The sequence below is a fragment of the Clavelina lepadiformis genome, chromosome 1 (genome assembly GCF_947623445.1).
Source record: "Clavelina lepadiformis chromosome 1, kaClaLepa1.1, whole genome shotgun sequence".
Classification (NCBI taxonomy): domain Eukaryota; kingdom Metazoa; phylum Chordata; class Ascidiacea; order Aplousobranchia; family Clavelinidae; genus Clavelina; species Clavelina lepadiformis.
In genome coordinates this window covers 10,579,777-10,604,436 of record NC_135240.1, presented here as the reverse complement: position 1 = coordinate 10,604,436, position 24,660 = coordinate 10,579,777, and the positions used below count along the sequence as shown (strand labels likewise).

Here is a 24,660-nt window from a genome sequence, read left to right as displayed (position 1 = left end):
AATGCCGTGAAGAACCTTGAAGATGTGAAATCGTAGAAGTGTATACCCAACTGCCCAAGCACAAGCCTGAAAGTGGGCGGTAACCTATATGGTAATTCTATAACCCGCTGCCGCTACCCAAAAATGCTCAGACGCAATGGAAGCTCGCACTTAGGTTCGCAATTACCCAGCATGTACGGTACACAGTTTGATTTATTCAATCAATCAATCATTTATTTTTCGTCAGAAGCGCAGTGGGGACAAAAATCAGGCCAGTTGTTACTAACATGCGCCAATAAACAGAAAAAAGTGACAAAGCTGAAAAGGCTTAAAACGTGCTCAAAAGAAATAATGTTGATATTTGCTGGTAACAACTAGCACAGCCACTAAACCAATAACTAGTTAAATTCGTAAAACATAAGATGAAAAAGCGAAAATTAAGCAGACGAGCAGGTGGTGTGTTCAAGCAACTGATGAATGAAAATTGCTTAAATGCTGTACAGCAATGGATGGGAAAAGAAATCCACCGTAAAAGAAACCTCATCCCGGGCAAGAGCCCGGTTTCTGGTGGCCATAGCTCTAAGGAAGGGCGTTGTTGATTAGCCCGAGTTGTACAGCAAGAATGCACGAATGATAATTTATCTTTGGAAGATGTGATGACAATACTGCTTGTTGCAAGATGGAAACTTCTCTGGTACATGGACAAGGATGAACGGAAAAAGATGCCAATGCTGTCCAATAGATGGTAGTGCTGAAAGGTAACTCCTCTTGGTCCGAAGCTGAAGACTTGAGTGGTGCTGGTGGTAACATTTCAATCTAATAACTGGTTCCAGTCTTTTATGTTGAAAATATGTAAAAGTGATCTGCAGTAATTGCACTAAATATCCGAAATAGTTGTGTAAGGAGTGTTGAAAATTTACAAGTTAATAAATAAACAGACTGATGTATAATTTTCTTAATCCGATTAGAAATGTCCAATACCATCATTTTATCAAAGTGCTTTATCAAAAAGTACTTGTTGTGTGCATGCTGGATGCTTACTTACAATGTTTAAATCAATTGATAATTGAGTGCACAAAAGTTCTGTTTAAGTCATTAAGTACAAAATAACACACCTTAAGTGCAGCCAATCTTATGCCAAACTCTGCAGTCTGGGGTTACACCTGTGAAAAATTAGGCTAAAAGTTACAGCCATAAATATCCAATTCATAACTTTTTAACTTTATTGCAATGTTTCCTCTTATGTCAAAACTTTGCTCTAAGAAAAATGGGCCTGTGGTATGGTTTGATAGTCTTTATCCTCGGATGGAGGATGAAGGTCTTCGCATGAATTAAACCCAGCAATGATCCCTCATCACTTGAACCCCGGTTACTGAGCTAGCCTTTGTGCAAGTTCCGACTGTCACACATTTTTATTTTGTTGTTTTGATTTTTTATATAGTATTGCTCAAATTTAGAACTGTCCACCAGATCCACTATGCAGGAGCAAGTGTCATTGCACTCAGGCCAAATCAATGTCTCCGAAAAAAACTGGAAATACTAATTTTTTTCCCCGCTTTCTAAAATTAAGGACCTCTTGTCTGCACAAACGCCGGGCAGCCTTGGGCCACGAGTCGCAGTGCACACCAGCAGCTTCCTTGTACACCAGAATTTTGCTTCTGCACACTCGAGATCTGGGTAAAAATTGCCATACTCTGCAGTCCAGAGTGTATGGAAGTGCCCAGTTTTTGAATTTTGCCAAAAAATTACTATTTTAGTGTTAAATTTCAGCCCAATTTGGTAGAGTTTCACAGGTAGTAATTACGGTTCTTCTAACCGTTTATCAAATTTCAAGTCTCTACATACAATATTTTTTAAGTTTCATCGCATCAAACTCACTCACCTCAGAAAAAATGATTTTCATGAAATTGTGATGTACAGCACAAAAACTGTTTTATTTCATAAAGGAAACAAGTTAAAAAGCCCTTTCGCACGTTTACACATTAATTCCTGCTTTATGTTTGTGTATATTTTCATGAAGCTATCTTTTTTGTAACTTTCTTTTAACCACTTTTCTCTGCTTGGTTACGGATTATGTAGCGGAGCCTTTGTACGAAAAAAATCTGCTATGGTAAAGTGCATTTTTATATGTAGCAAATTATGATACTCAATATCTATGGAGAAGTATAGGATATATTTCAAAAGATATTTATACACCGGGTTAAATAGCATATAATTTGAAATAAAATGTTTAACAAGCACATTTATCTCCATACTCTTATTTACCTTTGCATTGAGACGATATGTATGGGACGTGACTACGATTTTTCCATTTAAGCCTAGAATAGATTTTTGTTGGCGGCACGGAAGCAAGCAGACAAAGCATGTTCAGCTTGTCAGCGTGTATGTATCATCAGTTCTTCATCATTTCCAATTGAGTTTAGTCTAAATGCAATTACTTTGTTTAGCTTGTTTAAGGTAATTCGGCAACTTCCTGGCATATCGCTTGTTTTCACGTATCCTACGCATCGGAAACTGATTTAACTGCTTATTATCAATTTGTTGGAGGTAAGCTAGCGTTTTCGGATGATGCTCGAAAAGTTTTGCAGAATAAGGTTGCGTTTACTAATTAAAATACTAAAACATGTGATGTTAATGTTCGAAAAACCAACCAATCAGAAAACGGCAAAACAAGCACGAATACATGTGAAATTGAAAAATTTTGTTTTTGTATGCTGGTGGAAATTACATAGACTGGCTCCATTCGAAAGAAAACTGAGTACACTGCAAAAGAGTTACAATTGCTGATAAAATTATTGGCTAAATGATGCAGTTTTAAAGTATGTTATGCAGAGTGAAATTCTGCATGTGATGATATAAATTTTATTGAGTGTAACTTGTTTTGTTTCAATCACCAGGATAGAATGTTTTCCCGTATACTGGCTACCCGACCCTACTGTATTGGACTGCTTTAGACTATTTATCAGTGTGTTGCAATTATAGCCCTGTAACTTTAAATTATTCACAATGTACTGCTTAACAGAAGACTGCAGTACATAAGGACCTACTTATTTTATGTTGTGAAAATCCTCACAATCTTAAGAAAGTTCTTTCATAAAAAAATGCTTTGAAAATCAACACATACTGCTGAGAAAAATTGTAACCAACAAAACAATAAACTGCAGGAAATAGAACATATTATATAACAGTATAGTCTTAGTAATAATGCTACAATACATATACAGTACATGCAAAATAGCAAGGATCACAATTTGTGCTTTAAATGGGGTCTGTGTCCATTAATTACTTCACACTTGTAATTGTTTACTATTTCAAAGCAGTTACCCCCACTGACTATACTTCTAAATAGACCTGTTGTATGCTCTGTGTCAAAATCAAATTTATTGTTAGTCAGTTATGTGAATTTTTTAAAAACGATAGATGTCAGATTCATTACCTATATTCTTATATTCCAGGTGCATGTAGCTGTGTTAAGTGGTATATGTGCTTTGCCATATGTAGGCATTTCTGTATGTATACTGTGTGTTACTATTTATAGAGATTGTATTTCTTTTGCTGTTTTCCTGTCATTGCCCAAATCCCCCTGCTTGCTGATAAATCCTGGTTTTGGAGCGACTGACCTGCTGTTATGAGCTTAACCGGTCGTGAGTTGTGTCGCCTCTTGTGCTGTCCTCCCTGCCCTGGACACATTGCTGCCAAGTTGGCATTTATTCCACCTGATCCCACCTATTCTGTTATGCCTGATGAGACAGGTAATAAATATATCTTACATTTAACTGAAAGAGCGGAATGGCAATATTCTGAGCGTGAGCAGCAAAGACTGGAGGTGAGTTGATGACTTGATGGTGAACAGTATGCAATAACATAGTTATATACTTTATTATGTATACAGTATATGTCAACGGTGACCAAACCGTGGCTCGCGAGCCGCATGCGGCTCACCAACCTCTTGTTGGCAGCTCATTCGGATGACTGTAGTCTTTTTACAATGAAGTGTGCAGTAGAAGCCGCTTAGTATGACAACCTTAGGACCGGACCATTTTGGTCATAGTAACTGAAGCTGCTATAAATAAACCTATAGATCAAGACAGTTAGCCAAAAAATGACCAAAATGGCCAAAACCATTAACGTTCATCGTTTAATTCACATAACATGAGTTAGTTGTAGCAAGTTATTTAGTGTTATTTAGTGTTATGCAGAGTAGACTAAAGATAGTTTAATTAAGGTAGTTATGTGATTAAAGGTAATTATTTGGTTTATCTACAATTTTATTTAGTAACTCTGTACAAAAATTCAGTAAGAATTTGTTTAGTTACTTTGTGAAAGATAAATAATGCCTGAAAATGGTAAGAAAAGAAAGTACGAGGAAGAAAACAAAAGTTTAAGATGGAATGGGATGATTGGGCATTTATTAAGCAGAGAGATAAGCCTTTGTTTTTAATCGCTAAAAAGCTGCTTAGCCAGAACAAAGGTGGTAACGTGAAACGAAATCACGAAACAAATCACAAAAACTTTTCTCTTGATCATCCACCTAAGTCTCAATCAAGAAAAATCAAATTAGCCGAGTTAAAGTCTTCTCTTCAGAATCAACAAAAAGTTATGACAGCAATCATTAAGGAAGCTGATGTAGTGACTGAAGCCAGCTTCTTAGCGGCATGGAATATAGCTTGTGCTAAACGAACATACTCAGACGTTGAATTTGCGAAGAAGATTGTAGCTGATGTTGTTGGAGTGTTAGCCCCTGACAACAAAATACTTCAGAAACGGATACTGCAAATACCATGTTCTCGACACACTACAGAAAGACGTATTTCTCATATTAATGCGGATATTGCTGGAACAATGCAAAATGACTTGTTAAACTCCCATTTTTCAGTCTGGCTCTTGACGAATTTACCAACTCGTTATGTTTCCTCTGAGATGACCGTGAAAGAAGAGTTGTTAGACATGGTAGCGTTGGAAGAAACGACATGAGGCATTGGCATTAATGATGCACTTGCACTTGCACCTGCGAGCTCCACACGTTTTGACACCTTTGGGTCTCTGCTAACAGAAGTGCACTTAATATTAAAAAAGACTTCTCATGAATTTCAATCAACTGTTGTTTTTGATGTGTTTGTTATATCCAGGCAGTCGTTTTCCGAAGTCTGTTGCAAATTTGCAACATCTTTTGACCTGTTTGCGCATTCATTGTGCCATCACAAATTGAAATAAAAATCTATGAAGGCTGGCTATTGGTACAAACATACTAATACAATTTATGCGTTGTAAATAAAAAAGGGTGTTGGGGTCACATAAAAGTATTAGATCATTAAACATGAGTCGGGAATAAAACTTTAAGTAAGCATTTGTCTGCCTTACCCTTAAATTTCTTCTCACTTAAAACATGTTCTTGTGTAAATATGTAGAATGTAGATGAAGTGGTTTCAGTTGAACTATAATATAATGTATATATATACATATAGCTGAACTTGAAGAAAATGTTTTTACTGCTACCATGACAATTTTTTTGAATTTTTTTGTGCTAAGTTAGGTCATTTTCTATCTTATGTCGTAACTTGTAAGTATAAGGCGCAGTGACAGCATGTATATTGTATATGTAATGAATAGCATCATCACATGCATTGAAATGAGTCACCAATGGGGAATGTACAGCTTGGTTACATTGTTATACCGGTACTTGAAGTATTACATATATTTAAATAACTATGCATGGTGTTGGTGCAGATTGACCAGTAAACTTATGGTATATATAGTTAAGGTTATTTCATCCCTGCACAACAAAGCAAGTTATTCAAACATTGTGACTATGTATATGCATGTAAAAATTTCACCAAACGTTAGATACTTTCTTTGTGGTATAAAATTGCTTTCATTTTTTAGGTGTTTTTAGTGCGGACATCCAGGGGTAATCGTGTATCTTGCATGTATGTGAAATGCAATTCTGAAACACCAGCCAGCAAGTACACAATCCTTTTCTCACATGGCAATGCAGTTGATTTGGGTCAAATGAGTTCTTTCTATGTCGGACTTTCAGCTCGTTTAGGTGTCAACATATTTTCATATGACTATTCTGGCTATGGTGCTAGTGGTGGATCTCCCACTGAGAAGAACATATACGCAGACATTGAAGCAGCGTTTCAGGCCCTTCGCCAAAAGTATGTGATGTGGTTATGTATCTATTTGCATAAGGGCTTTTTATGTACTAATAGTAAACTCTGTTTGCCAAGAGTTCGTCTTTTATTCTTTGCCTTACTACCAGTGATTATGGCAATTTTCTAATACTTGCCTGTGTTTAAATGTTTAAATTTGAAGATCCTTCATTCCTGTAATGCTGGTGTAAAAAAGGCATGATGTTAATTGTGATAAACAATATAATTGAGGTTATAAAATATTTTATATTTACAATGAATCTGTTTAAATGTAACATGTTTTTTGCCCACAGCCAACTCCAAATTACATTGTCCTTTTCTAAGTGTGCTTAAAATTGTGGTTCTTTTTTAACTGTAAACCTGCTGTTTAAGTTATATCCAAAAGTATATTTGTATACCGGTTGAATTACATCATTTTGTATATGAGCCGTTTTTTAAAATGATAATTTGAAAGAACACTCATAACTTTGGTTGTTGTTGCTTATTTTTCAATATTTTTATGTTCTGTTGTTTGCCCTAACAATCTGGTATTTTGTTTGTGTTATGCAGATATGCAGTAAGTCCGGAACATATTATTCTCTATGGCCAAAGTATTGGAACTGTGCCAACTATTGACCTTGCCCGAAAGTTTGAATGTGCAGCAGTTGTCCTTCACTCCCCACTCCTGTCAGGATTAAGAGTTGCCTTTCCAGACACAAAGAGAACATGGTTTTTTGATGTTTTTCCCAGGTATGCGTTTAACAGTTGTTTTGAAGTTGCAGTACATTTATTTAAAATGTATCCAATTTAGCAGAGTATGACTGCATGCTTTTTCTATTAATTGCTGTTTAAATTTACCAAGCAAACAATGCTATCATATATAAGTGTGCATCTTTACTTGGTATGTCATTTGATGTTTTTCTTTAAATGTTGTTTTATAGCAATCAATGACTTAGTCATTTCACATGCCATATATAGTTGTTGCTTAATTTAACCAGGAAAGGTATAACTATATTCCTCATGTACTCTATAATGTCTTGGTAATTGCAACCAATTAAATAAATCTTACAGGCCTACTGTAGTTACAGCTGAAAAAGCAAGGTTAAACTTGTAAAAGCTCTTGTCAATGAATTGCAGCTAACCCTTGAGCTACTACCACCATCTGCTTTTAACAATTTATTCTGTTCCAATCAATAATATTTCCAGGAAGTTAAATTTAACGTAGCAAAAGAATTTGAATCAGTTGGCAGGTTTCAGGATATAGTCATTTTCTGTCTTAATCTAAACAAGTTGAAATTAATTTTGATTCATTTCTAGTGATGGTTTCGGGTTAAACTATGTCAAAGCAACTGGATTAATTAACAGCCTAGATTAACTGACTGCGTTTGTCATTCTCAAGTAGTGGCTGGAAATACTTTGAAATAGTGAAGGAAATAATTTAACGGCGTCATAACTTACTTCCGTGACTGCTTCACATTTAACAAAGCAAGATCCTTATGGATAGTCTACTTCTTTATTTTGCAGCATTGAAAAGATTCCAAAAGTAACATCACCTGTCTTGGTGATTCACGGAACAGAAGATGAAGTGATAGATTTCTCCCATGGCCTTGCCATATATGAACAATGTCCCCGTGCTGTTGAACCATTATGGGTCGAAGGTAATGTTTTTACAGAAATCGAAACGTAATCGCATGCATATATAATGCATGTTTTCAAAATTTTGAGTAGATTATTGTGTGTGTTTTGAAGGGATAAGCTAACCTAACACAGCTAAGTATGACAATAGAAAAGTTAAAAGGAAATAATAAGCAAAACTTTTAGAATTCTTCTTATTTCAGGGGCTGGCCACAATGATATAGAACTCTACAGCCAATATGTGGACAGGTTACGACAGTTCATACACGTGGAACTTCCCAATTGACCACAGTTTTTTTGCATATTTTCAGCAATTGTTTATTTTTTGTCTGAAATTTACTGTATTTCTTCTATGTTTAATTCAATTTAATAGCTTGCATTCACATAATGAATTCACAATGCTTGGTGACACCCTCAAAAAATCTCCAAATCCAAAGAGTGCAGGTAGTACAATATCCCAACTTGCACAAAATGCAAAATTTTTAAAACTTATTATCCATATTTTTGCTTCAAGGGTGTCAGTTCTTGTATGCAAGATTTTGCATTTGGTTGTAAAGTTTGTCAACTATTTTTCTTATTTCTAATTGCTCTTTCAACTATTTGTGTTTTGTAACAAATTGCAAAACAATAGCAAAATTGTTAATATTAAGTACTGAGGTAGGCACTTATACTTAACCAAATATTACGTAAGTATTTTATGTTGCCACATATTGCTCTAGGCTAGGTTTAGACATTGATGCCATTTTGACTTAGTGCTGACATTTTATCAGTGGTAAGGAGAATGTTGCTTACACTACAGCATGGTGAAAAATTTGCAATTGTCAACTATCAGTGGTTATGTTGCAGAACTTATTAAACTTTAGCTGTTGTCAATATGTGTTTTCCTAAAACTTTGTAAAAGTTTAATTAGTGCTATAGCAATGAACTTTGAACCAAATCAATTCAATGACTTCGGGTTTTCTTGGAATTCTGAAAACCAGTTGTACTCATGGTAGATCTGTTGTTGGTTATTTTTATGTTTGTGTAGCATGGATTTATATGAGAAGGACAAATGGATCAAAACATTTCACTAATGAGTTTGAAAAACACCTGAAAATTATATCACTATTTGATGTGTACATGTATCGTCGAGGATTAATTTTTACTTTTGGAAAAGTTGTAACAAATGTCTAAATGTTTGTCTCGCACTATGAAAAAGTTGTGACTTATCTGCATATATTTTGACATGTTTAGTTGTTGCATCGGTAATAAATGGCTGGCTGAAATATATACTTCATCCATACAACTCCATTCCGCTCGTATTGTTTCTATTTCTACGATTTCTTTCTGACTATATTTTAGCTGAGTAATTCTGTTAAATGCCCCTAAATCACTGCATGTAGTGTTTATGGAATAACCCTTTATGGTTGACTGTTCGACTTTGAAGAACACGGTGCAATTGTGATGAAGTAATGTTATAGAAATTTCAATTTTACCACTAAATACAGTTTTTGTGGAAATTGGTTGTGCTTTATTGCATGAACATGAAGGTTGCTGTATGGTGAGCTAGTCAGTATATCTTATAAATAACTGTGTTCTACCATCTTCTGAAATTTCAATTACGAAAATATCTTTTTGAAAAAATTTACACAGCTCTGTATTTGACAAATATCAAGATATTATACATATTTGCGATGTACTGAACGTAATGATATAATTTCAGTTAAGCGAAGAAAATAACACATCCAGTAACCCATAACTTAATGCTGGTTCTGTTGAACTGTCAGCACAATAAGTTAATAATGTTTTAACCTTTTCAGGAAAAGGGGTTTCAACTGCAATATTTGCTATACCTTTGTTGGATTGTGCAGCTCTGATAAACTCTTTGACCATGATGAACCATAGTTGGTCTACATCTTCCCAAATATCCAAGTACCTGGTATCAGATGATATCAATTTAATGTTTGCAACTGTTTTACATCACAACAGAATTTACAGCGGCATTTCTTAAAATCTCTAAAGCTTTAAATAGATTTATTGCAATCATCTTTACTCTGTGCAAAAATAGTCGATAAATTTGTTACTTACTTCTTTGAAACTTCAATGCAGGAACCTTTGGTTGCATGGACTCCATGAAGTAGAGTAACAAGTTTTTTAAACAATCGGTCTCTCAGTGAAATACTATCCATAGCAGTCGCACATTTATTCCACAGCATCAGTGACAAAGTCAGGGTGTAAAACATAATAATTAGATTGGTTTCTTTAATTGATTTTTCCATTAGGAAGGACAGTATTTCCTGGAACTGCTGAGCATTTTCAGTTTCAAGGCACAGTGCCATAAGGCATTGGCAGATGAGTACTTTGGGTTCGAGCGGCAGATTTTGTTCATGCTCGTATAATAATTCACACAAGATTGACATGATTTTGCTGTCTATAACAGTGCTTTTGGTACGTGGATGATCAATATAATGTAACAAGGCGGGTGTAAAAGCTTTCACACTATCATAAGGATTCAGCTTTACGCTAAGTTTAAAAGCACTTAGTGCAGGAGTGACAATTTTCAGACCTTCTTCAGAGGTAGCAAAGTATTCAACATTAAGCCATGACCCAATCATTCTCAAACATGCAGTCAAGAAATGAGTTGCTTCTCCAGTTTCTATAAGTGCTGAAAGTGGTTTCTCAACAACCAAACTAACAGTTTCCTGAAGTGAGTTACATAGTTTCTGAATATCTTGAAATGAAAACACTAGATAATCACCATCTCTTTCCTGGTCATATTCCGCAATATGTGAGCATGCTGCTTCAAACAAAGCAAAACAACTGAGCAACAGAGACATCTCTTCGCTTTCCCACTCTGTCCCACCTGCATCTTTCTTAAAAAATAGCATTTTGATTTCAACCAATGCCAGTCGTGTAAGCAGTGATGCCAGGTTTTTATCTTGAACTTTACAAGTCCACTTAAACTTGTATTTCTCGGTAAGGCAGTGGCAAAGTTTTAAGGTAGGATTTCTTTGCTCTGAGCTTACTCGGCTACACAGCACATTTAAGACAGTGGTTGCGATATTATCAATCCATGAATGATTAAAATAAAATTCAGAAGATGTTAATGGACAAGTATTTAACAGGCAAGTTAGCTGTGACATTAGTTCAAATGTTTCAGCACTTGTATTGTTCTTCATCATTAAGCTTACGTTTTCCAGAAAAACCAACATTATGTCTTTATCATCTTCCCAAACTGTACTTCCATCATAGTTGGAAAGATGAATCAAAATGCACCAAAGCATCAGTATTGTTTCGGTTTCAGCAACGCTATTGAATAAAGTGACTAAAGTCCTTAATCCATTATGTCGAAGTATAGATTTACAGCCTATATCAGTAGTTGCAACTGCTGTTAAAAACTGCATGCAATCATTTGTATCAAATGCATCGTGGTCTTCTGATGAATCAGGAAGTTCCAAACACTTTTCAAGAACTCTGAGTGTAAGTGGTATTGCTCTTTCAAGTTCAGGTGAACAAAGGAGATCTTCAACTGATGAATACGCTGACAACAGTGAAAATCCTAGATTACTGAGCATTTGCCTTTGAGATGTGTCACTTTCATCATTGTTTGCAATCAGTTTTAGTGGAAAGGAAAGGCCTAATGCTTGAAACAATTTTTTTCTCTGCTGCTGAGTAAGCACATCAGCTTTTACCATCTTTGTAATTATCAGAAGCGAAGCAAATTTCTCATTGTCGTTGTCAGCTTTTCTAACAACTTTTAGCAAAGAATTGAACCGCTCTAAAGGCTCTTGGGAAGCTTCTTCCATTGTAATAACCTGACTAGGAAAAATACAATATCATATGATTATGTTCAGAAATTATAGCCAATAAATTGAACTGGAGACAGATAAACTTTAAAACACAGCAATTTCATCTAGTCTAGTGTAGCGTCTCGTGTGCCGTGTTCGCAACCTAATGAAGGCTGACAGAGTGACTCTATATCGTTGTAATGCCCTTGCTCAAGTCATTAATGACACTTGCTCCGTTTAGCATATGTTTACCTCCGTAGTCATATGTCTGGCTATACCACAACATACCATTGCTAAATAGGCCTATAATTTTCACACGCCATACGCGCCATCATTTTGTAACGTTCACTTAAAGAAGGCACCACAAACGCAAAGTAATAATATCGAGGTGTGAGTCGGCCGCATCTCTCAACAGCGCCACGTTTTTTCGTCAGTGGTGCAAAAAAAGTTTGAGCCACAATGATGGTTCATATTTGTTAATAACTTTTTATCATGCCAATAAATATTGCACACTTTTGTCTAGAACAGAAAACTGCGTTTATATGAGAATAAACAGTTCAAATAAGGAACTGTAGACGTAGAACACAGGTCATCAGATTAGATTCTCATTCATGGGACAGTAAATGGTTTAAAAGTAGCCTAGCAGTTCGCAAAAATTAGTACGTATGAACTTTTGAGTACCACAAAAATGGTACTCCAGTAAAGCAGCTCTCCTTACGAGACGTTGACATAAGATCATTAAAATGAATACAAAGCATTGACAACAAAACTGGAACATGTTGAAACATAATGTCGCAAAATTATCCCTTGGAGACTATAACCTCGTCTCACATCTTATGACGTCACGCGCTACTGGCGCATAAATATGTGGCGCGTGGTCGTAACTGCTGATGTCAAATGCTCACAAGTCACACACCAGTTGCTCAAATACTCACACACCACCGGCGTGGAGACTGCAAACCCAATTTCATGCCACTCCAAGTCTACTGACTTTGCTCATTTCGTTTTTAAAACCAAGGTGAAATGAAATTCTGCTTTAACTTGTCACCATGTTGGTGAATGAAAGAAAGCAGAGTATTTTTGTCAATAAAAATCACTAAAAGTTCTCGCATTCTCTGTTCGTGAGAATAACAAAAATGGTTACGTATCTTTTATTTTTCATCATCATCAGTGGGGGGACGAAAAATAAAATGCTAACCATTATAGCGTAGAAAGATCACAGATCAGCCAGCATGCAATGATGGGAAAAAGCAGCAGATCCCAAGGACTTAAAACGTGCAAGAATGATGTCAACACATGATAAAAACAAATAATGGTTAGCTCTGCCACTAAACCCAAAATGCAAATAACAACAAAACAAACCAAAAATATGTGAAAAACTAATGCTATTTAAACTTGGACACTGATGCAACGTGGTAAGTAAGCGTTGATAGTAGAAATGCGTTTCAGTAACAAGGTAACAGCAACAAACAACAGGTTAAGCTGGATGGTAAAAAGAAACCCCATTCCAAAGATTGGAATCCCGATAGTAGAGCCCTCTGGTGCACTAAATTTGTTAAACTACACATGCCGGAAATAATGTAGCCTATTGAGAAATCACACGCCTCAGATGTCCTATACAAGATAATAAAGCGAAATGTTACACTAATATCAGAACTAAAACACACACACACACTGAGCCGTTGCAAGAACATGCCCGGGTTCAATTCAGTTTGAAAATGAAGGTGAACATGGAGTTAAAATGTTGAAACCAGACCACATCAGTAATCTCAGAATGACCTCTTGAGAATCCTTACATACTTTGCTTGATGGATGATTGCAAAAGTGGGCAGTACCGTGGTACTATGGTACTGAATTATTGTACCGCGGTACTTTTTTTGTAAAAGCATCGAATCTCTGTCCGAATTACTTTTTTCAAGAAATATAAGTCGGTTTCGGTACTGTTGAAATGATTATTTCAAGGTTTGGAGAAGTATGTTTTTTTTTAAATTCATTTTAATTTAAACTTAGTTCCAATTTTTGGGTTGTTTTGTTCTTTTTAAATCTAAAAATGTCTAATAAAGTCGCAAAGAGTGAGTTCACATATTTTTGATCTGAAATAACCTTTAGCGGAGTCATAATTTCGTCAAAAATTGCACTTACAACAGTATCCGCTGTACAAAAAGTATCGGTACCGAGTACCGAAATACTTTTTTAAAATAATATCCGAATAACGAAACCGTTGGTACATTTGAAGCATTTTGAGCAAGAAGTGTAAAGGGTTGCCATACGTCTGGAATTTCGATGTTAAAATCTGTGTCCAGGATTAATTCAAAAAAATTCTCTTATGTCCGGAATTTTATCATCTACGAAGTTATATTTACTTCAAACAATGTACATGTGTTGTAAAGGTGAGAATGTTACTTTTTTACGGGCTTTAGCTGCTTCTAGGTCTAGCGGCTACAAGGCTTCGCCTTAGCGCTAGTTTAGTGTAAATTTTTCAGATAACTTTGTTTTGTAACGTAGTAATTTTTATTATTTGGTAGTTATGCAATTTGGCTTTTTTATTTTTGAGTCATTCGACTAGGCTAAATTATTTTGTGGGATCAACTCTGCTGTTTGTATGAACTAGGTCTACCTTCGGTCTTCGTATTTCATACTTCTTAGGTAGTGAATATAGGAAAATAGACAAGGTCTTAGTTTAGTAACTAAACTTTAGTTTATCGGAAAACAACAATTTACTTATACAAGCAAAATGTGTAATACGTGAAACTAAAAACACTCGTAGAATATATTGTTTCGGGAAGGCAATTGCATTAGGTCTTTGATGCGGCGTTGTCAGACTTGTATCACATTTTGTCATGCAGAAATTTAGACCTGAAATACAAGTATGACTGCTTACATTCAAATTCAAAGCTAAAAGAAAACAAAAGTCATTGAACGTCAGTCAAGTCATGAAATCGATTTTTTTATTGCAAACTGTATCGGCAATTGTTATTAGGAATATATCACAGCAAGATTTTCCTTGATAAGCGAGGTATTGCTATTTACAAATGGTGTCAAAATATCAACTGTTTAATCATGTAACCGATAAACCATGCACCTAAGTTGAAAACACGAGTGTCTGGCCCTGGCCATGACAAGGCCGTTACGAATTAATTTAACAAATCACTTATATTACAGGCTTGAAAAGTGATTTCTTTTTTGGTTCGCAGCACCCTGAATTGTTTACCAATTATTAAGAACAAACTGGTTACCGGTAACGTGAAAAGGATCTTCTTCGGGGCATTTAAAACAAAACTGTTTAAATAGAATAGTTTGTTATTAAAGATTATGCTACAAATCTCCTGTTTTGTTCGAACCCTCGCTGCACCCCAGTTGAAAAACACTGTGTTAGAACTTAAGCACAAGAATCGATAAAAAGAAAATTAAAACCTGAAAAATACATAAACAACTTAATATATTCGAAAACATAATTCAAAATAATGTACATAAAAAAAATCGCAATGATTACCACATTTCATTTCATTTGACTTTACATGTCATTGAAAACGCTGTTCTTTTTGCAAGAAATGTTGTGGCCACTTCAAAAAAATGAACATACCTCTAGGCTAAATCACGCCGCAGTCCATGCTGCAAACACATAGCTTTAAAACACCACAGTTGTATGTTAAGAACAATATAACAGAACGGAAATCGTGTTGTATTGCAACCATGGGCATAATTTGATGTGTGACAACTCTTTTTAACAGATTTAGCTGTAATTATTATTTTACAAGGTTGGTTAATTACGAATTGTTACCGAAATGGATGCAATTCCAAGTGTACCATGATAGACGGTACGTTCTAACTAGCTTGTTATCGAGTGAAGTTGAACGGTGAATTCGGTATGTATACACAAACAAACTGTACAAATTTATAGCAGACCAGGCTGTATGCAGCAAAAGCGTACCACTCCTTGCTTTATCATTAGATCCATTTACATTTGGCACAAACTTTAAAGAAGCTGCGTATTGCTAGCAAAAGCTGGTTGTAAGCGAAATGTGATTTTAATTAAGCATTAAGCAAAGCTTCATTATTAACATAACGGTTTGCAAAAACAGTCAGGGGAAACTCTCAAAGACCAGACTGGGTTAGGCAGGACAGCAGAATGAGAGGAACTCATTAAAAACAGATTCAATAAAACAATTAAAAATCTTAACCAGTATAAATCTATGTATGAAAGAAGACGATACGGAAGAAATTAACATTATGGTATAAAAATCGATCAAGAAAAATCTACGGCAGTCGCTTTCAATATTGGTTTTCTTCTTTCGACGTCTAACTTGGTTTCTTGAAGCACTTCTCGTACTTTCGCACGACTTCGGTGACGCGCGATAGTTCTTGCCTGAACATAGTATAACGGTATTATAGTCATAAACTAAAGAACTAAAGTATTGCGATGGTCGTCGCAGTATATAGAATGCAGTGAAACGTATCTCAGATTGTTTTGAAAATCGCAAGATTGGAATATTCTGTATTAAGACTGCAGTAACAGCAACATGTCAGCAGTATTGAGAATATAGACCACATCGGTGGCTACAACACTGTGACATTGTGATAAACAACCAAGATATAAGTCAACACATTATAGAAATCAATTTCCAAGTCAAATAAAACGCGCGGAAAAGGATTATAAAATTCCAACTCCAAGAACCTACTACTTCTATATAATTGATTGGCATCTGCCCGTACTGTCAAACGAAACGACTATGAATAATAAATTTTGGAGCAATATACCAACCTCAATTCTGATATTTCTATTTTTAGAGTTGAATTCTCCTGCTCAAGAAAATTGGCTCTCAGTGCAATTTGATTTTCCTTGATCCTCCGCGCCTCTCTCGACCGCTTGGCCGCGACGTTATTTTTATTACGGCGACTCCAGTACTTGGTGTCCTTGAAAGTGATATAGTTTGGTCAATTGATTACATTGTGCTATTTGATGCATTTTATTAACGTACTGATAAGTAACCACAGACACACAGCGTTTGTTGATAAAAGATTAGACAACGAAGTACTAGTTGCATTATCATCATCCTCATTCAAACTCAAATTACCTTATTATCTGGAGGAACATAGACTTTCCGAGATTTCCTCACTATGGGCTGGGGTTTAAGCTCTTCCTCAGTGAAGTGCCTAGTCGTGGGGTCAAAGATTACCTCATCGCCCTCATCCTGTGAGAAATGTACAAATTGTTTGAAGAGTATGATGTCAATGAATAGTTGCAAATCGACATTAAAGTGCATGAGCAATGGTTTGCAAGATGCTTACCACTCTCGGTGTGGCTAGGATCACATCGGCAGTGCTAGGAAGGAAGTTGACTTTCTTTGGCGATGGAATCCGGACCTCAAAACACGTCGGAGAAGATATTGACTCATAATTGGGAGAACTTCCCTTCTTTTCGTAGGACAAAGCGTTGGTCTTAGGGTTTGTATGTGGAGCTTGGACTTGGCTGTTTTTTTGCTGTTGAGGTCGAGACTCAACATTCTGGTGCTGGTGCTGCTGGTTGACTGTAACATTACGTCGAATCTGCGGCGCGACGTGAGGTACACTCTGTTGATTTGCAATAGAAAAACTTATCTGTTGCAATGGAGGTGTCGTCTGGCGTTGCTGTTGCACCTGGGGCTGGCTGCTGTGGTTTTGCGGTGGGTTATTTGCCATAACCTCGTTAAAGAGGGCACACTGCTGATCGAAGATCTGTTGCTTGAGAAGGTGCAGGGGCTGTGATTGTGCAGTGCATTGGACAGACAAGCTGTTTTGCCTCATGACCTGCGGCTGCATATGTTGTGATGGTGCTTGTTGGCTCTGCTGCTGGAATGCGCCATGCTTGCTCGCAAAATAATCGGTCGGGCTGGGAACCTGGGTCGCGTTTGTATCTTCCACATCGATAAGCGACGGCATGTCTTGGTAGCCGAGCAATGACAGGTCATCTGAAAGAAGATGATGCACTACAATGTACGGAGTTAGAGAATTAAACTTTGTAAGAAGTCACATCAAACTTGTTTAAATAATGCGTTAGAAATAAAAAAATTGCATAGAGAAAACAAATTGAGAAAATCTATGACAACAAACTACCTTTATATTGGATGTGAGCTTAGCATTTTATGGCGCATGCATTCTAGTGTATTGAGTAATCAGTATTGATAGCTAGATTCGCGAGCGCAGTTCATAAGTGCTGCTGAAAATTCAGCAAACTCGGTGAACCTTTCTAGAAGTCACGCTAAGAAAAGGTCAAAAGAAGATTTCGCTGCATCACTGCACGGAAATTTTCTAGTGCAGTTCAAAGAAAAAACAGAACGTTGCAGTCACACGTTCCTATACCCGTCACGGAAATGGCTGTGAGCGCTTTGAAATGAATCGACCAATTGATACCAATTTTAGACTTTCACACAACTTTAGTTTTGCGCCAACTTCATCGTTTTTCTCTTGTCTTTGCTGAGGCTTAGGTATAGAAGTTATTTGAAAACTGTGAAACAATGGTGGGCTATGATGAAATTACAAATCGTGTTTTAATCATTATCTTGACATATGGATGATTAACCAAGAGGTGACAAAAAGGAAATGAAGTAAATAGCGTGGGTGCTGATATGCATAACCTAGAGTCCTAGACCACAAATAGTGTCAAAGGGAAGTGGAATTTCTCTGTATTATGGCAGAAAACCGCAAGGTTCCCTTAAAAAACACGAAGAAAATATCATAAAACACTACAATATCGCTGACGTTTAATTCAGAGAATCAGTTACATAAAAGTAATGATTGCGTCGTGACGTGAAAACAATTATTGCCATAAAACTGACAGACGTTTACTATATTTCTCGTTCAGGTTTCGTGACCTACAGGTTTATTGTGAACTGTTCTTTACTACGTCATCGTATGTAGCTTTAGGCGATTTAATGAGATTTTATGTTGGCGGGGAGTGATAATCGAACTGTCGGGCAAATGCCTTCTTTGGCAAGATACTGTGCTTCCATATAAAGCCGTGAAGTAATTTCACGACTTCGTGAAAACAAGAATCACAGTTTTCTTCGAAATACGCATTGTTAATGTTTCCTTTGCAAAGGAATGACGTTTGTATGTGGTTATGCAACCATTTCTGTACTTTTCGTGAAATTTACCTGTCAACAAGAACTTAGTTAGACATTTAGTTAAATGTGTTTTTGACAACTTTTTTAAAACACCTGTTTAAATTAAAAAAATATAACAACTGTATAATCTTGGTAAACAAGGTCTAAAATGCTAAGATAAAAATCAGTAACCAGTTTCCATAGAACTCATGGGTACTTGTGCAGAAACTGGCTTGTTTTGATTAAAAATACCACAAACTTAGCAACGTTTGATTTATAATAAGAAAATTAGCAAGACGCATTTGTAGCTTCGTTTTAACTCTCCCTTATCACACAATCGGTATTCAAGCTTTGAGCCTAACTGGAGGGCATAATGTTACCATGACAAGGACTCAGACAGAGAACCAAATCCTGCTTGTCAGACTACTGAATAAAGATATTGAGCAAATCGTAAATTCTCCCTGAAGCAAGTTAATAAAAACGACACTACATAACAACTATTTAATTAAACAGCAGGCCAACAAAGCAATTGCTAAAAAGCTTTTGTAGTGCCCTTTAATCTTTTGTTAAACATGATACATATGTCGTAAGCCAACAACAACACACCGAACGTTTTCTAAGACGACAAAAAATGTCCTCAATTTCTGACTGAAAACGATGGAAGTTTTGAATAATAAAAATAATTTAATCGATTGACTTGAGGTACCGCCATCATTTATTATTCAGTATTGCTTACTCGAAAAGTTCTTTTTCATTTCATAAATCAACCATGCTAAGTCAATGGTTTTATTTCGTGATTTTCAGCTACAGCTTAGACTACAACACACTAACACGAATAGCGTAACGGAGAAATTCGATTTAGTTTCGTTTTGCTTGCTACACACTAACAAAGTGGTAAGCTATATGTCATCCGTACCAGCGAAACGAAAAAACCTATTTTCTTCCAATCGTCCTAATTTTATGCTCCAGATCGTATACTGTAAAGGTGTATTTACCTGACGTTTGTCTCTGTTGTGTTGTCGATTGTGAGGTACAATTTGACATAAGCAAATCGACGTCATTCATCTGTAAAGCGAATCAAGAAAACATTTTTAATGAAAAAAACACGAAATCACTGCACTATAAGAAGTTCGCCACAGTTTTGTGATCTCGATTTCAAAGCCAAGGTTCAAGTTAAAACAACAGGATATACAATTACAAGGGTGAATGTGTCCCAACTCCCAATGTAATATTTAGGTGCTAATGCGCCCACAAATTTAAGCACACATAGCTTGCATTAACAATGAACGGATGGATACTAAGAAAAAAACGGTTTGTCCACACCGGTTAAAAGTCACAATCCTACGTCAAAATTCTACGAATCCTGTTAAAAATTTCAAGGCAAGAGTTTACCGAATATATCCTGAGAGATAATTTCGATATTACCCATGCAGTGTGTCGGATGTATCTTGGTAGTGTGCAATAAATCGCTCAAAAGTGTATGAAATTATATTAAACTTTTCAAATAAATTTCCAGAGAACGGAAAACAAGTATGGAATAGCCAACGGGCATAAACGGCCGAAAATAAACATTACCAGGAAAGTTTAAGCGTGCTCGTCTTCGGATTATTATAAATGGTTTAATATGTGTCCTGCCTAGAGAATGCCAAAGAAATTTCATTTGAAGTACAAGATCAATACAGCAACAAAATAACATAACACCACAGTTGGTTGGAATGAGACCAACACCGGATTTAGTTAAGTATGAAAAAGACGCTTATTGTCATCACAGAATTATTCAGACAATTTTAAATTTATTCTGGTGATGACATTATTTTGTTCTTGATATAAAACACGACTTTATCTAACACAATGACCATGTAGACTGGAAGTGACGCGTTATTGTTTGGCGTTACCTCTCCTTCCATCCCGGTGCCATCCAACAAATCTCCGAGATCAACCGGCTCCAATTTGAGTTCATCCGAAAGGAGCATGTCGCTCCAGATCTGCGGACCCAGATATGCTGACGTTAAGTCATTCTGCGGATCGGTCAGTTTATCCTCCTTGCATTTATCTGGAAAAACAAGGAAGTCGTTTTTACCATTCGCTGAGTATTGCTGTGCGTGATCGAATGGTGAACGCAACACTCTGATACAATGTGTTGTTTAAATATTCAAGTTAATCTGTTTACATTATTTCATGCTGTTTATTTTCATATGTTAAATTCGTGAGCATAACAGCTGTTCTTAGACAGCTCTTGTAGATTAGAGAAGTTGTAAATTACTAAATTGCACGAAATCAAATTATAGCAAAAAACATGCATCGGGAATCACATTATTAACAAAAACGCTTCTGATGGTAAGTTATCAATAGTTAAATTAACCATATTCATAAAATTACAAAAGAGACTGTTCACAAAATAAGTGTAGAAAAACGTTTTTGTAAGTACATTTCCATTATTGAAAAGGCTGAAAATATAATTGCCTTCTTCAGTTTCCGGTCATTCAAAAATAAAATGGCATAGGACGGAGTACGCGATAAAAGCTCATGAAACCTATAGTTTACACATACCGTGTTTCTCCGAAAATAAGACAGGGCTTATATTATTTTTCACTTAAAAATATGACACTAGGGCTTATTTTAGGAGATGACTTTTATTTTCATTTATTAAAAACAAAGTTGAGAATTATGTTTATTCAAACTTCAAACGCGTAACTTCAGGTCATTGCACTATCACGCTATCGACTAGGTCTTATTTTAAAGGTAGGGCTTAAATCAAAATCATTCTCGAAATTCAGGCTAGGTCTTAATTTTGGAGAAACATGGTATAAGCCAGTGGTTCCCAAACTATGGTACGCGTACCACTAGTGGTACACGAAGGTCTTCCAGGTGGTACGCGAGCAACTTATCAAGTTCACACCAAACGATCACAAAAGATCTTTTATTGTCGTCGGCATTAATTTAATTCACATAAATTAGGTAGAGCGTGAAATTTCATGCCATGTTCCCTACTGAATACTAATTTCTTAGGGTATTGACGCATTGGATTGTAAAACAGGGTTTCTTTGTAACGAAACAGAAGTTTACAGAACGTCATTAATTACTACGTAACAAATCCTTGAAGTCAGTTTTTGTAATACCTTAGTTATTCTGTAGCACTGTAGCGAGGGCGGTAAAAGTTCGACTAGTTTTTGTTTAATATTCACGAGCCTTTAGTAAACATTTTGCCTATCATTTTTTATTTTTGAATTGTGGATCTTTGTCGGACCACCTACGTCCTACAATGTAGGTGGTACGAGAACGCTGCATGAACCAAAAAAATGGTACGCGAGTAGATAAAGTTTGGGAACCACTGGTATAAGCGAATCGACCGACTCGAATATGTGTTTTTGTCTTATTTGACTGTAGCACGTTATCGTAACTGCTGCAAAGTGTTTACCTTTAGACTTCATGATCCTGGCAACATTTTGCGAGTTATCAATTATACTGCCGAAACCAAAATTATGGGAGTAGTTTCTTTGCGCCGTACGGTAGCCACTCAGCAAATCATCGTTGTGGCGCCATCTACGTGCTTCAATGGCGCAACTGCTTATCTGTTTCTGGTCCGTGTATGACCTAGGACAGGGACGTAAAACGTCCTGGCAATAGTGCGTCGCTGCTCCATAGTTCATTCCAAACCCAGTGAAGAGAAAGGGTTCGCTATACACACTATTTCCAAAACACGACATGCTGAGCTTTATTTGGAAAGTTACACAGCTAAGTCTCAACGCACCTGCCTTCGTTCGCAGATTGAATTCAAATAAATACTCATGCTACCCTGTATTGAAAGCACATTCCCGTGGTTTTTGAGTGAAGATTCCGACAGATCCGGTTAAATCCATTGGGTGTCTAAATGACGTCCGGCACGATATTGGAACAGCGTGCCCCGCAAGCGCACGATTTTCTTTGCGATTGTTTCAGTGCTACGAAAGTGTCAGGTTTTATCCGGCGAGCAGGTAAATGTATTTTCCGCTTACCTGACAACGCTAATTGAGCGGATTCCAAATCAATTGACTAGCAATTGTGTGCAACCTTTTCTGCATCGTGTCTGTGACAATCGTTCACGCTAATTTTCGCGCCACTGGGTTGTCCTCGATTGACGCGTATTTATTGCAAAGAAAATCTATGTTTGTGCAAACGTTACATTAAAATACGACAGAAAGATGACATAGAATGGAACGCGCGTCTACGTTACTGTGCACTGTACAGGTTCCTGGCATCTAGCAGAAAGATATCGTTAATAAACCGCGTGTATTGTAAACATTGAAGTACAGCAACTGCGAACGTGTCAGGCTAGACACGAACCTGTGGCTGTGGTCCTGGTAAACCGACACCGATTGTCAGTAAAACCAAAGTATTCAATTTCAAATAAGCTTTTTCGCGAAAATACCTTAAGGCATTGCTATAACACAATGCGTAAGGCAAAATACGGTATAAATATACAGAATAAACAACTGAGTGCTTGCTGCAATGTAATTACCTTTATTTGTTGGCTCTGGCGGTTGTAGCAGAGCCGGGTTTTCCAGCAAATACTTCAAAGTCAGTGACATTTCTTGGTCATTGTTGTTGTCCATTGTTGGTGGCGCGCGATTGTTGCTTCATAAGCCAGGCTACGTGTTACAGTTGCGTGCAAACTTGTTTTATAACCTTTAATTTTAACTGTCTACACAATAACACATTACCAGAATCTGTAATAAAAAAATATTTAGTTCCATCATAGTCATGGTGCAGCAAACTTATTTTTTCTTTGCAACACGTTCAGTGCGAATGTACATAAACCGATAGACGGATGTACTTTGAACAGGAATTAAGGCAGTGCCATTATTGTCATTTGTAATGAATAATGGCTTGTTGTTCATAGCAACAACCTGCGGCTAATACCAGTTGTTGGGAGAGTCTAAACTCGACTTCCATTCTAAAATATCTTTAAGTACAATATTTGTGCAGGTTTCTTTGTGTAAACGTGGTTAGAAACTGCTACGATTCTTTGTGCTAAAAATAGATCAAGATTTAACAGCAACGTTTCAAGAATTAACAACAACTGTATAACCACTCTAGCAACACGAGTAAGCCTTATGCCATTAACTGACTGAGTATAGTCTGGGATTTAAGAATCTTATTTGCTGAAAAAATTGCCGAGTTTAATCGGTTTGCAGCATTTAACAAAGTCGTTTTGAGAGAAGTGCTTGCAGAGTCTTCAATGTACAGAAATATGAATCACCTTTGGACTAATTAATTAATTAATTAATAAGCCAAAATTGTTAAATTTTTTGCTGTCACTATTTTACCTGAAAAAATCGTACGTTCAAAGCTATTTTTCATGGTTTCTTGTTAACTTTAGAACTTAAATGTTATAACCTAGTAACTTTAACCTAATCTAAATCTTCTTTCTAATCTAATCTAAATAAATTAAACTCCAAGTAGCTTAAATCGACTTTTTGCATATAATTCTACTAACCTAACCGCCTATCTTTAACTGTGGGCTACCTACTTACGATGGAATAGCCACCGTGTAAATTTTTATCTCTGTGTGTACTGTATAGCTATGCCTATGCACACCAACTACAACATAAGAGTAAATCAAATTTGTTGAATTTTCAACCCTATATTTACTCTGTGGCTATGCAAACCAACCACAATTCAATAAATACACTAAATCCTAGGCATAGTCGCTTCATCGTAACATTACATTGAACAAGGATATAGGTAGTAACAGTGTTGAAGTTTTTGACAAAGGGCTCACTATATACTATATAGGCTAGCTTAAAAATTATAATCAATCCCAATAAACACAGATCAATTGAATTGGTAAAATGGGATATATATTATATAGTATTAAAACTGTACACAGAAGGCTCACATGAATATAAAACAAGTCCTGGCAAATCGTTGCACAAATATTAAAATTCAAAAATGGCAAACTCAAACACATACAACAGAAATATTCTTCAGTCACACTGAACTAACTGACTAAAACAACTGACTGACCTATCACTGACATTACCTGTGCTTGATTAATTTTAGAAACTTGGGTTTGATAAACCACGG

At 36.3% G+C, this 24,660-nt stretch overlaps 3 protein-coding genes across 6 annotated transcripts; 1 reads left to right on the top strand and 2 right to left on the bottom strand.

Moving 5' to 3' along the window:
* Positions 1–236: 236 nt before the first annotated feature.
* LOC143472490 (neurochondrin-like) lies at positions 237–11,738 on the bottom strand. 3 transcript variants are annotated; one of them, XR_013119868.1, is made up of 4 exons: positions 9,813–11,738; positions 9,578–9,660; positions 1,095–2,403; positions 238–856 (listed from the first exon to the last, which is right to left on the bottom strand). XR_013119868.1 is itself a non-coding variant. In XM_076969982.1 (3 exons), exons 1-3 carry the CDS (start codon positions 11,528–11,530, stop codon positions 2,399–2,401), a joined length of 1,806 nt encoding a protein of 601 aa, XP_076826097.1. In that variant the 5' UTR covers positions 11,531–11,738; the 3' UTR covers positions 237–2,398. The 3 variants fall into 3 exon arrangements, 2 of the variants coding, with proteins under 2 accessions (XP_076826097.1, XP_076826096.1); XM_076969982.1 differs by having other exon boundaries at positions 237–2,403; XM_076969981.1 differs by lacking the exons at positions 238–856; positions 1,095–2,403 and having other exon boundaries at positions 9,355–9,660; positions 9,813–11,737.
* LOC143472522 (alpha/beta hydrolase domain-containing protein 17C-like) lies at positions 3,417–9,244 on the top strand. The gene is made up of 5 exons (XM_076969983.1): positions 3,417–3,805; positions 5,863–6,137; positions 6,681–6,860; positions 7,635–7,768; positions 7,949–9,244. Exons 1-5 carry the CDS (start codon positions 3,608–3,610, stop codon positions 8,029–8,031), a joined length of 870 nt encoding a protein of 289 aa, XP_076826098.1. The 5' UTR covers positions 3,417–3,607; the 3' UTR covers positions 8,032–9,244.
* A 2,705-nt stretch (positions 11,739–14,443) lies between the features above and the next one.
* Positions 14,444–23,316, bottom strand: LOC143453108 (uncharacterized). Of its 2 annotated transcripts, none has more exons than XM_076954269.1 (7): positions 23,093–23,316; positions 20,490–20,647; positions 19,590–19,659; positions 16,802–17,460; positions 16,588–16,704; positions 16,275–16,426; positions 14,444–15,878 (listed from the first exon to the last, which is right to left on the bottom strand). In XM_076954269.1, exons 1-7 carry the CDS (start codon positions 23,184–23,186, stop codon positions 15,812–15,814), a joined length of 1,317 nt encoding a protein of 438 aa, XP_076810384.1. In that variant the 5' UTR covers positions 23,187–23,316; the 3' UTR covers positions 14,444–15,811. The 2 variants fall into 2 exon arrangements, with proteins under 2 accessions (XP_076810384.1, XP_076810375.1); XM_076954260.1 differs by lacking the exon at positions 23,093–23,316 and adding an exon at positions 22,013–22,359.
* Positions 23,317–24,660: the final 1,344 nt, after the last annotated feature.